A 16,108-nucleotide genomic window follows, 5' to 3' on the forward strand; every position below is an offset into this window, starting at 1 on the left:
TAAAATAGTATTTTATCTTTGATGCATGTCATTTTTTTTTTTTTATTTCACCTTTGGCTTGCACCAGATCTTCCTCTTTATTTTTTTCTATTGCTTTTATTGGAGCCTTAATTGAATGTATTGTGCCTTGATTATATAGTGAAAAGGATTTTTTTGTTGTCATAATTTTACTTGCTTTACAATAACGTATTAAAGAAAAAGGTAGGAATGTTGCTAATAGATGCAGTTGCAGCAGCTATAAAATCATCACACATTACTTCACTGTCTGAAGGTCAATCTCTTCTTTTTTTCCTTCAGATAAACCGAGAAAGCTGGTGTACGATAAAGCCATGCCCTGATGCAACGTCTCTTTTGGCTCCTGCACAAAGCCCAGGTAAGCCGGGATCTTCCAGCTTCCAGTTGTTTGAAGAACTGCATTTAAAGTGTCTATTTTTGCACTGTAGCCCCCTTCAAATTACAGACTGTTGTTCGGAGATGTGTCCTTCCTTCCCGGGCCATGCAGTAAGTCAGAAGAGGAGTATATGTGATTTGGGCTTGTAGGCATTTTGTCTCAACTGAGAATGAGTAGAGTCATATAATTACCTAAATTTCATCTTAGTAATGAGTCATCACCTGTGGCTTTCTGACTTACCACTTCTGTGAAGGCATTTATGCTGTGCACATGCGTATGATCATGGTTTTTCCAGTCCGGTAAAACTATAAATATTTATTAATAAGAAGTAAACCTGTGGCCCTCAATTTTGGCTGCACATTGGAATTATCTGGGGAGCTTTAGAAATATGCTGCTGCCTGGGTCCTGCTCCCAGAGACTGATTTTACTGGGTCTGAGGTGTGAGCTGGGCCTCAGAATCTTTGAAAGCTCTTTTGGCGATTCCACTACACAGTCATGATTGAGAACCAGAAACTTTGGAAGTATCATCAGCAATTGAGCCTTTCCTGAAGCATTCATGAGGTATTAGTAGCAACAGGGGAGGGTCAGCTGCTTAGACATGGCTTCTTAATGACACAGCATATGACTTATGGGTAATAAAGATGCCTAACTTTTTACCCAGGTTTAGCCACTAATTTTCAGTGATATAAAGAAAGTTCCCTAATGTCTGTGCACTCCATTGTCTTGCATCACTAACTCTCCTCACTAGGGGGTATTGCCTGAATGACATGGTGCATACCACTCAGGCTCTGTGCCTGGTGGTAATGTGTACCCTGGGCCCTTGAGTTGACTTGACTGAGCAATACCTCTGTTTACTTTCACAAGTTTTACTGACCTGGTTTAAAATGACGGAGTCTTCAGTGACTGATCTTTATAGAAACAGTTTAGCTGTGGATGTCCTGCCTTTATATTAAACTTAAAGACAACTGTCCAAATCCTTTATCTCCAGGAGGTTTCCTGCTGATTTTTGGCTCTCAGACTTTACTCCCCAGGAAGTGTTGGAGACAAATACGAAGTGTTCTTCTCTAGTTTTCTCTCTCATAGAGAATATTATGCTGTAGTTGTGTTTAGGGCTCAGCACGTTATAAGATTGAGTCTCCTCACAGATGTAGCTGACCCTCACCCCACCCTGCCCCCTAGAATCTTCTACTTAAAAGTATACTACTTACCATATCTTGGTTCCTGGAGCTGTTTGGGGCATTTTCTGAAAGTATAATTACTCCCAACCACCCAAGCAGTGAAACCGTAAAGGTTGTAAAGGTTAAATGTGGGAAGTTTCTTCTCATGCTCAAGTTTAATTTACTCGTTTAAAGAAATGAATTTTGAATCCCTGAGCATTTTCCTGAGGACATCCTCTTCAATTTTGTTGACACCTCCCCTCCATGCTCCAAACCCCAAGCAGAACTGCTTTGGTCTTTTTAGAGTGAGTTGTTTGTTTGTTTGTTGGTTGGTTTTTAAACTCTCTGTGTAGCAACATCTAAGATCTGGATTACGCTTTGGAGCTTCAGATCTGAGTTTTTTTTTTATCATAGGTCAGTTTTTTGGTGAATTCTGAGTCCTTTGGATCTTGGAGATTTCATTTGCGTTATATAAACATGGCTCAAGAGAGAATAGTGTAAAACCAAGTAAGATAATGTGTTTTAAAATAACTATGGATAGTCTTCCATTCTGGATAAATACAAACTTTTCTAACTACAAATAAATACAAATACAGTATGATTAGCATGGCTTAGCAAACCCCATTGGGCACTGCTGGTCACCTTTCCTACCTTTACCTGCTATAATTCATTTGCAAATGTGTAATTTTAGACCCAAATGACTAGAGAGCATCTTTAAAATGACATGTTTTGCTAGCTTTTAAAGAAGCTAATGTCTCAGGACACAAAAGTTTATAGGCAGATTTATACAGGAGTCATAAAGCAGGGCTGGCCCACGTCAAGGTAATGTCCTTACCAGATAGTTGTTAAATCACAGTGTCGGCTAATAATGAAGTCGTAACTTCATTAGGTGTGTTTATCACACACCTGCTGTGTGCGAAGGGCAGAGTTCTGTTACTGTTTGTATAAATTCTTTCTGTCACTCCCAACTATTTTAGGGAAATACTAATCATCCCATTTCACTGGTGTGGAAATGAAGACTTTTAAGGGTTAAATGACTTCTTGCCTGGGATCTTTCTACTAAAAGTAGGCAGATCTAGATTTAGGCCAGACAGTTCTGACTCCAAACCCTGTGAGTGCTCATTGTTCTTGCTTATACCTTCCTGTGTTACTGCCCCTTGGTTCATTAGGAAGAGGGCCTGTAAGAAGACATGCCACAGGGGGAGATGAGCTTTAGGGAGGATGAGTCTTATAGGGCCCCTCCGTTTGTGGGGTTTCACAGTGGCTCATGGTCATTCCCCCCCTTGTTCCCAATTTTCATACTGTTCTCCACACACACACACACACACACACACACACACACACTCAACACTTAGGATTATATCACACAGCAGAGTCTTAGCCCAGCTTGACTTGTGATCCCTTGTAGTGCTGGCTCGAATTTATTTTCTGGGTGAGCTGTTCCTACCATGGCTGTGTCTGGATCTTCCCTGTGAATTTTCCATTAGAATGTCTTGAGTTGGTTTGTTTTCCAGTCTGGAATTTGGACGTGGTTTGTTGGACTGCCAGCTGGACAGCCAGCAGCTCAGCATAGTTGCTGTGACAGCCCTTTATTTTCTTGGCCAGCACCCTGTTTTCCCCTCAACCATGAAACAGAGTTTTTAATTTTTTCCAAGTGGGGAAAGGGGGAGAAGTAGAAAGGTCACACGCACAAACTCCACCTAGATTAGTACGTACTCTGCGAAATTGGGGTGGGGGAGGCAGGGGGTAGTCCAGAATACCCATGATTTCCAGGCTTTTAAAGGCAGGGCTATTCCCATTGAACAGAACACTCAAATAGTTTGACCAAGATTGAAATGGACTAAGGTCATTTGTTTTTTCTTCAATCGAAATGTTTTCAGATTAATCTCTGGTCCCTGCCTTGCTGCTGTTGGCATCTTTTGTGTAGTTCTGTCTTGAAATTGTCTCTTAATATGTCCTTTTCTACAAGGTTGTAAACTATGCCACACACATACACAAACACTAAATATCTCATTTTATGTGGCTAATCTCCCAGTACCTAGTCAAATACCTATCTGACAGAAGACATGATTTTATGGACAGGCAATTCATGCATGACCTATATACCAATGCAATGCTTCTTTGACTCTTCCTCTAAGATTCCCAGCTAATACAGGGCAAATACTTTATTAATGATCAATAATTAGCTAGTTCAGATAGGAAAAACTATTTCTCATTATCTCTCATCCCACACATGCACAGTTATTGTCCGAACATAGACCCTGAGAGTTTAGAGAGACATTGCGGGTTATCTAATCTCCACTTCCCTTCTCTGTATACATCTTTTCTGAAACCTCTTGACAAAGAGGTTCAGCCTTTTTCCACCCCTTCTGGTGAAGTGACAGTGGTTACTTTATAAAACTGCCAACCCATTGCCCAGAAGCCTAGTTAGAGCAAAGCTCTGTGGCTTCCACTCAGTGGCCTTTTTGTTCTGCTCCTGGAACGGCACAAGCTCCTGTGCAAACCACTTGGATCTCAGGTGTTTCCACTGTTGTGACCTCATCACCATGCATACATTTCTGTTTGTCAGTGTTTTAATTTAAATGTTACCTAGGGACAAACATAATCCTGTGGGTGCGGTCTAGCTGTCACATAATGGCAAGACTGTCCCCATTTTGGACTTGAGTATGCTGTCTATTAATAGTGTCTAAAACCACCGATGTTTTTTGTTTTGATATTACACTGTATTGTCAGCTCCTCTTGAATCTGCTTTCAACCAAAACTTCTGGGTAGAGTTCTCATGAACTGCTAGGTGACCATATCCCTTGTGTCCATTGTGTCCCTTGTCACTTAGTATCCCCTGCAGAGTTGATATATGTCTGTTTGAATTCCATATAAAAATGCTAACTGGAATGGAAATGCTTCACCCTCCAGACTTCACAAAGGAGATTGATATCTACCTACTAAACGACTTTCTTTGGGCTCTTGGTTTTACCACATACGGATATTTTTAATTCTGCTGTTACCAGGTCATATGTCCCTTTTGTTTACAGAATTAATAGGAGAGAATGGGTTAAATACCTTGCTAATTTCAGTGTACTCAGTGTTAGAATTCCTTGATATATGGCCTAACATTTCTGTCCAGGCTTCCTCTGTTTGATTTACCAGAGTCCCTGTGCCAGTTACTGAACTGAAGATAGATTCTAGATGATATATTTTTATTTAGTCCATTATTCCCCCAATGTCAAATCTCTTTAAGGTAGAAGTTAAACAATTGTATTTCTGTTATTACTCACTAGAACCCATAAGTGTAATACACTGATATTTTTATTAGATTTTCCTCCCCCTCCTTTTTTAATCCAATATTTGGCTAGGTAACAAGTTTCCAGAAAGAACGTAAGGTTTCCCTATCTCATAGTTTCCTAACAAAGGACTTCTGATTTTAGTAGCAAAATGTGTGTATGTGTGTGTATATATATATATATATGTATATATATATTTCCAACTCCCAAGAGGAAAAGATTACCACTTAAATACCTAAATGTAGATGGAATAATGGCTCTAAATTACTATTTTATCTTTTTTGTACATGGCAAATTCGTGGCTGTTCTTTAGTAACAATCACCCTGAATTGGAATACCAGAATTGAGTTACTAATCTGACTGTATCCTTTATAGCTTCTTAATACTGGAAGGGGGGAAGGGGGGGTTAGTTGGTTGACTTAAAAGGCTAATTGCTGGAATGAAAAAAATAAATAAATTTTTTTTTGTGTATTGGTCATTTTCTTTTTCAGAATGTGAGAACTTCCTAGATGTTGGACTAAGCAGAGAGTGTGCCTCAAAACAAGGTGTCCTCAAAAGAGAATCTGGAAGTGACTCTGACCTCTTTCACTCACCCAGTGAAGAGGTAGACAGCATCATCTTTCCCAAGGTACTGTCCACCTCACTATACGACTCCTGCTAGCCATACTGAACATCTCTCCAGCTCTGTATGATCATAGAGAAGAGTATGTCCTCCTTTTTGGAGAAGGGAGCTCCAGGTTACTGAGGCTTAGAAAAAGACATGGGCCACTTTATCTTCTGTAGAGTCGTGGCTGGTTACATGCAGGTTTTGAATCCTAAAGAAATGGGAGTTCCTTTGGTGTGAATTAAATCAGATGAGGGTGAATACTTGTCAGTGGGCAGGAAGGGACCAGAGCTCAGACTGTAATACGTCATGTGTGTAAACTAACCTTAGAGTCATTTCTGATTAATGTGTTTAGGCCTGGAGCTCACTGCCGAGCTTGGTGATGTTACTCCTCCTCCTCTAGCCTGCTTAATTGGAACTTTCTAGATCTCTGCTGGGGAACCCAGACTGTCGTCTTCCCAATGAAAAGCCAAGCACATGCGCATGAGTCACCTTGTGTTTTCATACAATTTGAGGCTTTCTAAGGGGGTGGGGGATAGGGGTGGTTTGCTTTCTTCTGCTTACGTTTGTATCTAGTTGCAGCGAGTTCTGTTTTGTCTCCTGAGAAGAACAGTGGGCTTTTCCACAGCAGAATCAGCAAGTGGTAGTCTGTCATGTGCCACACGTGGTTGTCTTAATCTTGAGGGGGTGAAAGAGCAGCAACACAGCAGCTGTGAAGATGCCTTTATGAAAGCTTCATGATGACCCTGGAGAAGTGATAAGGACGGTTGGGCCTAGTGGGTGAGGAGGTTCTCCAAGACCCTGTGAGGATGCTATGTTTAAGTTATGGGAGAGGCTTTGATGTCCTGGGATTCTGGGCTAGAACATATTAAAAGCCTCTGTTAATGTTCCCTCAAACACTTTGTTTTCATTTTTGTCCATTAGCTCCCATGTTCCCATTTGGCCTCCCCTTATTATTTCCCATCTTGTTCCTTTTCCTTGTGCTGTCTTTCAGATGTTCTTGGAAAAATGTATTGAACTTCAGGATTCCTGTCATTGTGACTCAGCGAATTGATTTAGTGGGTTCTGTAAAGTAAAAAATCTGCACCGTGGGAAGTTGTGTCCTTCTCTAAGGTTATCTAGGAAGAGGGAAACCATGATATTTTTTTTTTAATAATAGAATTTGGGTAATTTCCACTGTGATTTTGAGGTTTCCATTGTAAAGACTTCTGAACCGTCACCCACCCCCAAGGGGAATACCATTCTGAAGGGGCATGTCTCTCAGAATCTATTACTTGTGTCTCAGATAAACAGATTAGATAATATCTCTTAGTTCCAGCTTTAAGATCAAATCACTGACAATCACTGAAACTGGGTCATGGATACATGAGGATTGTTAAAAATTTATGTGTGTTTGAAATTTTTCATAGCCAAAAGTTGTTTTGAAATTGCCAAGTCTTCATTAAGAAATAGTTGTGTGCTCCCTCCTAGGTGCATGACAGCTTGTCCCTAGATGCTGCCATCTCTGCAGAATGGTAGTTATTTCGTCACTAAACTGAGTGATTTTCCTAGCTAAAGAGAATTCAGATTTCCTGTATTTTGCCTCTTACTCAAAGTGCCAAAAGCATTTAGGAGATTGTTCTTACGAATAGCTGCTGCTAGATTTGGCAGTTTTTTCAGGATGACTAGACAGATAAAATCATTAAGAGTTGAAGCATACTCCCCAAATCAACTTTTACCCACATTTCATACCCGAGTGGCTAAGAACAACCAGAAATGGTGGATGCAGTGTCATCTCTTGGTGCACACACGACAATGTCTCATGGCCTGGGACAAGATCCAGTGGGCTCTTCCTCTTAGTTTTTTCTACTTTACCAAAGTTGTTTGTGACCAGGAGAGGTTTAGCAATAAATGTTTTCTCTAGCATTTGTAAAGCCAAGAGTTTGCATATGAAAGTAAAAGGGGAGCAAGAGAGAGAGACACTTAAAGTGGTTACTGTACACTCGGCACTGAATTGAATTTTTTATACATGTGATCTTGTTTCATATTCCCAACAATTCTGTGAAATGGGTAGTTTTATCCTTGTTAAACTCCTGAGGGAATGCAGGCTCTGATTGGTAGAGAAATGTAGTCCAAGGTACTCAGCTGCTAAATCACAGACTTGAGATTGTACTTAGACCCTACTCTCAAAAATGTTCCCTGTTACTTTGTTCTCTCTCCACGTACCTGCTTTTAAAAAAAAAAAAAAAAAAAAAAAAAGGTTTTATTTATTTATTCATGAGAGACACAGAGGGAAGCAGAGACATAGGCAGAGGGAGAAGCAGGCTTCCTGTGGGGATCCCAATGCAGGACTCAATCCCAGGACCCCGGGTTCATGACCTGAGCCAACCAGGTGCCCCTAGGCACCTACTTCAATAGCCAGTGACTTACACAGAAGCAAGGTGGTGGCAGACAGGCCATCAGCAGTGTCCTTCTCTGTCTGCCTCGGTGGACAGCCCCACAGGGTGTGCTGTGAAACATACTGTCCTGAAGTGCTTTCCCCTCTCCCATCTCTAAAAAGTCATCCCTGGGCAAGGCATCACAACACTCTTTTCTGTGAACTACGAGTGGTGCGTTAGTCACTTCCTACAGCTGTGTGTGTCACTCTGGCATCACAGAGGTCTCTTTAGTAGTCTGCTGCATTTGTCACAAACTCTTCACCTTAACCTTCTGCTTCCATTCAGCATACCTTCAATAAATATGACTCTTGGGTGATAGGAGCTTTGTGATGACTCTTGTGAATATTTGTTAGTTCTAAGGTCTTCATAGATGACCAGTGTAAAATTTAGATTTTTTAAAGATTTTATTTATTCATGAGAGACACAGAGAGGCAGAGACATAAGCAGAGGAAGAGGAAGACTGCCTGCATGGAGCCTGATGTGGGTGGGACTCAATCCCAGGACCCCGGGATCATGACCTGAGCCAAAGGCAGACAGTCAACCACTGAGCCACCCAGGCGCCCCTAGGTTTTGTTTTTAAAGTAGGAAGAAATCCTGGGATATTTCTTGGCACTAGCAAAGAAAGAGTGATCATAAAATGTATAATCTTGGTCACCCTGTTATCCAAAAGGTTAATTGAGGTCCACGAAAATACTGATAGTTGCAGTCTCTGTCCCCAAAGAGATTTAGATAAAATAAAGCCCTGACACCTTATTTTTTCTGCAGGTCATAAAATGTACCCACAATTTAAAAAATCAGAGTAACTCCCCCAAGATGCTAAACCTTAAGAGAACATCCTTTCTTTTCGTCTGCTATAGTTTGCTCTCAAGTACTTTTTTTTTTTTAATAAATTTTTATTTATTTATGATAGTCACACAGAGAGAGAGAGAGAGAGGCAGAGACACAGGCAGAGGGAGAAGCAGGCTCCATGCACTGGGAGCCCGACATGGGATTTGATCCCGGGTCTCCAGGATCGCGCCCTGGGTCAAAGGCAGGCGCCAAACCGCTGCGCCACCCAGGGATCCCTGCTCTCAAGTACTTGATCATCAAGCCAAAAAAGTTTTTTAGCCTTTCAAGGATAAAAGTGATTATACTTATAGAATCCAAATCAGAAAACTATTATCGTTCATGCACAAGTATTGAAAATTATTATAATTTCGAACTGTGAAACAGCTTGCTATCACGTGCTTAGATACTTAAATAAATTATCACACGCAAATGGATTAAACAGTTGGCAATATTAGGTGTTCAGAATGTGAGCTGTTATTTTCCAAGGCACATAGCAGAATGCCTTGTGTCTTATAGACAACAATTTAATTTAATGAGTAAGTTATTAAAATTAAAGAACTAGTATTTTGACAATATCAAACATTCCTTAAGGTGTAGTTGTAAGATAGAAAGTGCATAGTTGTTTTTATATCTATATACATATATATTTATAGAATATACATATATAAATATATAATATATATATATTTTTTTTACATAATGATTACCCCTCTCTCTGTACCTGTATATTTCCTATCTAGTATAATTGTTGGTGAAGAGAGCCAGTAGGGCATTTTCCCCCAGTGTTTTATTGAGAAGATGCTGAAACACAGGGAAGTTGGAAGAGCTATACAGTGAACACCCACCACCTCGATTCTACCATTACCTTATTATATTTGCTTTGTTACACACATGTGCATCTGTCCATCGTTTTTCTACACACCTGTCCATCTAATTGCTGAATTCGATTAACAATCCACTTTTACCCCCCAAATACTTAGAATTCATATGTGTACATAGTTTTTTATTTTTTATAAAATCTATACACCGTGAAATGCACGGTGTGAAGGCTACCATTCAGTGACTTTTCCCTCAGCTTTATTGAGTTATAATTGACAAAAATAGTACATATTCAAAGTGTACAAGATGATGCTTTGATAGACCTACATTGTGAAATGCTAACCACAATGAGACCAAAGTATCTATCACCTCCCAGTTACCTTTCTGAGGAGGCGGTAAGAACACTTGAGATTTACTTTCCTAGCAAATTTCATGTATACAGTACATTATTAGTAACTGTAGTCATCCTGCTGTATATCAGGTCTTCAGCATTTATTTGTCTCCTGAGGGTTTGTTCCTTTTAACATCTCCCCCTCTCCCCTACCCTCCATCCCCAGGGAAGCACTGTTCTATTCTCTGTTATTATGAGTTACCATTTCTGAATTCCATAAAGAAGTGAGATCATGTAAAAGTTGTCTTTGCCTGGCTTATTTCACTTAACATGTTGCCCTCAAGGTCCATCCCTGTTGTTGTAAATGGTGGGATTTCCTTCTGTTTTTAACTCTGAATAATATTTTCTTTACCTGTTCAGCTGTTCATGGACACTTAGGATATTTTCATGTCTTGGCTACTTTGAATAATGCTGCTGTGAACATGGGAGTGCAGATACTTATTCAGGACAGTGGCTTTATTTCCTTTGGATATATACCTAGAAATGGGATATTGCTAGATTATATAGAGCAGTTCTAGTTTTAATTTTTTGAGAAATCTACATACTTTTTCCCATAATAGCTGCACCTCAGCGACTTTTAACAAGTTCATTCATCTTTGTAACCCAAACCCCCATTTGCATCAGGCTGTTACTTCACTTTGGAAAGTTTCCTTATGTCCCTTCTCTGTCTCCTCTCCAACTCCCTGGAGGCAATAACTGTTTAAATTTTTTCCTGTCACTGGTTAATTTTCCTTATTTCAGAGCTTCATAGGAATGGAATATAAATGTTCTTATTTCTCTTAGGTAGATGAAAGGAACTGATGAATCGTATGGTGGCTGTAGGTTTAGTCTTATAAAAAATTGCCAGACCTTTTCCCAAAGTGATTGTATCATTTTCCATTCTCACTAGCAATGTATGAGAGTTTTGGTTGCTCCATGTTCTTATCAACATGTATGATTGTTTTGTTTTGACTTTAGCATTTCTGGTGTGCATGTAGTGGTAGCTCATTTTGATTTGCATTTCCTTGACAACCAGCGATACTCTTAAAGACATTTCCATGTGTTTATTGGCCACTTGTGTATCTTCCTTTGTGTAATGTCTTGTTCATGTTTCTTGCCCATTAAAAGAAATTGGTTTGTCTTTTTGTTGAGAAATAGGAATTGTGTATATGTATCCTGGATACCAGTCATTCGTTAGATTTATGTTTTGCAAATATTTTCTTTCAGTACATGGCTTCCCTATTTGCTTTCATGAATGTGTCTTGATATACTGAATGTTTAGAATTTTGGTGAAGTATAATTCATCCAGTTTTTATGGCCATTGCTATTACCTGTGTCCTCTTCTGCTACTGATTTGTCTGCCCCTAGTCAAGTTGTTTTCCTTTAGGACATTGATAATTTTAGCTTTTACATTTAGGACTGGAGTTGATCTTAATTTTTTAAAACATTTTATCATCACTTTAAGAAGAAGAAAAATAATCTGGCCTTTATCCCAGACCAGTTAAATTAGAATCTTATTATGTAACCTCACTGGACCTCAGTTGTTTCATGTATAAAATGAGAATAAGAATATCTACCAAAATCAGGGTTCCTGGGTGGCTCAGTGTCTGCCTTCAGCTCAGGTTATGATCCCAGGGTCCTGAGATTGAGTTCTGCATCAGACTCCCCACAGAGGGCCTACTTCTCCCTCTGCATCTCTGCCTCTCTCTCTCTCTCTCTCTCTCTCTCTCTCTGTCTCTCATGAATAAATAAATAAAATCTTTTTTAAAAAATCTACTAAATCAAATATTAAAAGAACAAACACATCTACATCACTTAGTGCAGAGCCTCCCATGTGGTGAATATCTAGTAAATAACCATTACTCACATTTATGGAATAGTCACATTGCATGTATGTCTAAGTAACAGTCATAATGGTGCCAGGGGATCAGTGTAACTAGTGCATTTGATTTACATGGAGTCAAAATCATATTTTTTTTAAATGTGCTAGTTAAGTTGATCCCGTGGCACCTTTTCTCCAGACAATCAGGACTAATATTCTAAGTCTCTGAAAGTCATTTAATTAGCAGACGTTTTAAGAGAAAAGAAGTCTCAAAGAAAGACCAGCACATAATTCAAAAACTATTAAGAATGGCTTCAAATATTAGGCATGGAACAGTCTCTTATGTGACAACAGCCAGAACTTTTCCCCCTTCTGATATATAAATGGAAAAACAGTATTCTCAAACCTGGTACTTTCTGTGATGAGTGTGGAGAATGATGAAAGTAATGGTTCTTCTAAGAACTAAAGCACTAATAAATTCAGGGACTGGAAGGAAATAAAAAAAAAAAAATCCAAACACTTAAAAACCCCACTTTTTTCCCCTCTATTCACTATTAAAATAGTAATTTGCAACAGCCTTTGGTAAGGTCTAGTATCTTTAGATCTAAAAGATCATCATCTTAGATAGACAAATTGAGAAAGTGGCTACATACCTAGGTATAGAAAGACTAGGACCATATTCCTAGTTTCTGGTCACACCCCTGACTGCTTTCTATTCTGCCAGGATAGTATAAAGACATGATAAAGCTGGGAAATTCTTTTGAGAGCACATAAGTCTTGGGGAAAAAGTAATTTAGAGCGTTCTTTTAGATTTGATCTAGCATTAAAGAAAAACCATTTGCCTCAATACTTAGAAATGAAGACTTACGTCAGTTACTGAATTTGTCTTGTTTTTCCCTTTTTCAAGTAATAACCACAAGCTCATAATAAGAATTGAATACAATAAAGGGGCACCTGGTTGGCTCAGTGGTTGAGCATCTGCCTTTGGCTCAGGGCGTGATCCTGGGGTCCTGGGATTGAGTCCGGCATCGGGCTCCCTGTAGGGAACCTGCCTCTCCCTCTGCCTGTGTCTGCCTCTCTCTGTGTGTTTCTTATGAATAAATAAATCTTTAAAAAATAAGGTACAATTAAAAAAAAAACTTGAGCGTAATATTAGTGTGAGCTTCATTCTTACTAGGAGTGCAAGGACTAAAGAACTCAGGTATTTACTGTGAAAACTCCCTGATTATTTAGTTTTTAGGGGCTTAGTTTGGCTTATCAGAGTTAAAAGTACACAGATGTTCTAGCACACACCGGGATCAACACTGTTGAGGATATATGCTAGACAGAGTTATCCTTTTTTAAAGTGTGTACAAACAGGCCACCAATAATTTTCCCAGCTTGTTTTAATGTCTTACTAGAAGATAGATGCTTATTACACATGCGAGTTAATCCCCACTAATTTAAAAAGAATGGTTGATGATTTTAATTTGAAATAATACCTACCCTATTTTAGAATCTAGTTGGTTAAAACATTGTTTTACTTTACAATGTGACCCAGTGGAGGGAACACAGAACTTCAAGATCTTGTCCTTGCAGGAATTTTTTTTTTAGGTTTTTTCATTTGGGATGCCTGGGTGGCTCAGCAGTTGAGCATCTGCCCCCCGCCCCCGCCATGAATAAATAAATAAAATCTTTAAAAATATATATTTATTCATTGGGGGTGGGGGCAGAGCATGAGCAGGTGGAGGGGCAGAGGGAGAGGAAGAAGCAGACTCTCTTCCCCCACCCCCACCCCCCCGCCCCACTCTGGGCGGGGAACCTGACACAGGGCTCCATCCCAGGACCCTGGGATCATGACCTGAGCCCAAGGCAGACCCTTAACGGACTAAGCCACCTAGGCACCCTCCGCCCCTTGCAGGAATTTTTTAAAAGATGATGAGGGGGAACAGAACAGGGCAGTTGTAGTTGAAATCTGCCTGAGTTCACATCTTGTTCTTGCTGTTCACCACCTGTGTATTGGGAAGGACTGAGAACCAGTCTGGGTCCTAGTGACCCCCACATCTCCCTATTAGTCTCATCCTTTACCATCATTTTCAGATCAAATAAATGAGGAAACCGGATGCCACAGAGTGAATAAAGCTCATATGAGCTGGAAGAGAATGCTTTTGAAGTGTTACTGTAAATATTTGAAAATACTCTCCTTCTTGAATAGGTCTTATTTTCTTTTCTTTTTTTTTTTTTTTTTTTTTTTTTTAGGTCTTATTTTCTATTCCAAAGCTAAAAGTCTCATTAGTTCTCATAATTATTAAAAGCTTTCTCAAAGAACTGTAAGTTTCTTCACTCTTAATTAAATTAAAACTTTGATTAGACTGGAAAGAAGGAAAAATAAACCACAGAATGCCTTTCCCTAGTCCCTGCTCCCTGTCCTAGAACACAATAAAGATGTTAAGAGTTCAGTGCCCAAATTCAAGAGTGTGATCATGCATCTTCTAGACACTTCTATGTATCTTCCAGATAAATTCATCTTCTGAGCATCAGGATGCTCATCTTTCCCTCACCTATCCAATTATGTGCTCTGGTGTTTGTGGAAACAGAGAATGTCAGGGCTACTGGGATCAAAATGTACTTTTCTCTTAGGCTCCAGAGTTTGACCAGGGAAAGAGCATCATCACTTACTAAAGACTCCGTTGCCAGGACTGATTATTTTATGTTCTATTTGGCTTGATAACACTGCCAATTCCCAGTGAAATGAATAGATTTCTTCCATGTAGGCATTCATGGCCCAGAATGTGGGCTTTCATGGCAGATTTTAGATTGGGTTATAAGCTATTCTGCATTTTTCAAAAGGCCTCTTAAAATAATTACAGACTTGCTTTTGGACTATTAACTTCAGAACATTATGGCAGCCAAGCAGTCAACCGTGTTTTTAGTTAAAGCTTGTGGGAAAAATTAAACCTAATAGGATATGAATTTAGAGTTTTCACACAGTAGAAAGCCTGGGTACATAAGTTCTCTTTGTTTCAGTTGGTGGTATTGGCCTGTGCAACCAACCTGAACCTGAGTTGGATGCTTTTCCGCTGTAAGAAAGGAATGGTCTGTGTACCTCTAATAAGAGGGTAGAAAGAGCACAGACCTAGACCACACCTTCATCAGGGGCTATTTGAATCCAACTGTGACCATGCTTTCAAAAAGGAAACACCTGTTTGATGCCAATTGGGGTCTTGCCCATCCTACCCACTGTGCAGCCACCAGGAAGCCACTCTTGGTTCGGGAATTATGACGCCTTGCCATTTTCATCTGTGCATATTTTCTCTCCATGACAGCCCGAGGAAGAGCAGTTGGTCTGTGATATCACTGGATCCAGTTCTTCCACTGACGACACAGCTTCCTTGGATCGACATTCTTCTCATGGCAGTGATGTATCCCTCCCCCAGATTTCAAATTTGAACAGGTCCAGAGATCAGCAGTGTCTTGACGGCTTCTACAGCCATGGGGTGGGAGCTGAGGGTCGAGAGAGCGAGGGTGAAGCTGCCGGCTCAGGTGAGATGGAGGAGGAGGAGATGGACAGCATCACCGAGGTGCCTGCGAACTGCTCTGTACTGAGGAGCTCCATGCGCTCGCTGTCCCCTTTCCGGAGGCACAGCTGGGGTCCTGGGAAGAACGCGGCCAGTGATGCTGAAATGAACCAGCGCAGGTGAGGTGGACCTGGCGGGGGCTGTTGGTTTCATTTCTCAGTGTCTGCTTGCTTCTGATGCTGTGACTTGGTGTTATTGTGGTTAAAAAAAAAAAAAAAATTTAGGAGACACCGTGGTATGGAAAAAAGCAGATGGGCTTTGGGATCAGGAAAACCTGTGTTCAAACCCCAGCTCTGTTAACTCATTATATAGATATATTTGCATGGGCAAGTTACTTGACTCCTCTGGGCTTTAATTTTCTCATCTGGAAAATACCTGCCTTTCAGAATATTTATAATAATTCTAAATACTGCAAGTGAAGTAGGTCTGTTACATGGTGGGTATTCAATGCTTACAGTCATTTGTTAATAAAATTCATAGATTAAAAACTTGTGGAGGGAATAGTGTCCTGTCAATTTCAGATTAAAAACTAAACATGAAATGTTAGTCTTAATACTATCTGTTTTCAACGTGCTTCCTGAGAATTGCTGTCCATTTCTAATGCAGAAAGTTTTGACAGAGTTGAAATGATTATTTAATCATAAAAGAGCAAAAGAATCCTTCAGTATCATTGAATGGTTGATATTTTTCCACATATCCTCCAGTTGTTAGGGACGTGTTTACACGTGACCCAGTCTCAGCCGTTCAGTTTGGAAGCAGGCTATCAGAGGGTAGTGTGGAGTTGCCTTCTGACCAGAGGCTGCTTACACGAATTTAAGCAGACGGTTTTCACTCCAGCAAACAAATGCCATGATGCCTGCTG

The 16,108-nt window shown here is 40.0% G+C and overlaps 1 protein-coding gene across 11 annotated transcripts in view; it reads left to right on the forward strand.

Annotated features, from left to right (window-relative positions):
* Window positions 1-16,108, forward strand: part of AKAP13 (A-kinase anchoring protein 13) — a 321,024-nt gene that overhangs the window by 226,737 nt on the left and 78,179 nt on the right. For all 11 annotated transcript variants that reach the window (XR_005357033.1, XM_038532759.1, XM_038532760.1 and 8 more), the window contains 3 exons: window positions 298-373; window positions 5,321-5,457; window positions 14,995-15,365. Coding sequence is in view for 10 of the 11 variants with exons in the window: in XM_038532759.1 (XP_038388687.1) it covers window positions 298-373; window positions 5,321-5,457; window positions 14,995-15,365 (584 nt within the window). In the remaining variant the exon portion in view is untranslated. The remainder of the gene's footprint in view (window positions 1-297; window positions 374-5,320; window positions 5,458-14,994; window positions 15,366-16,108) is intronic.

Source organism: Canis lupus, chromosome 3, assembly GCF_011100685.1.
Source record: "Canis lupus familiaris isolate Mischka breed German Shepherd chromosome 3, alternate assembly UU_Cfam_GSD_1.0, whole genome shotgun sequence".
NCBI lineage: Eukaryota > Metazoa > Chordata > Mammalia > Carnivora > Canidae > Canis > Canis lupus.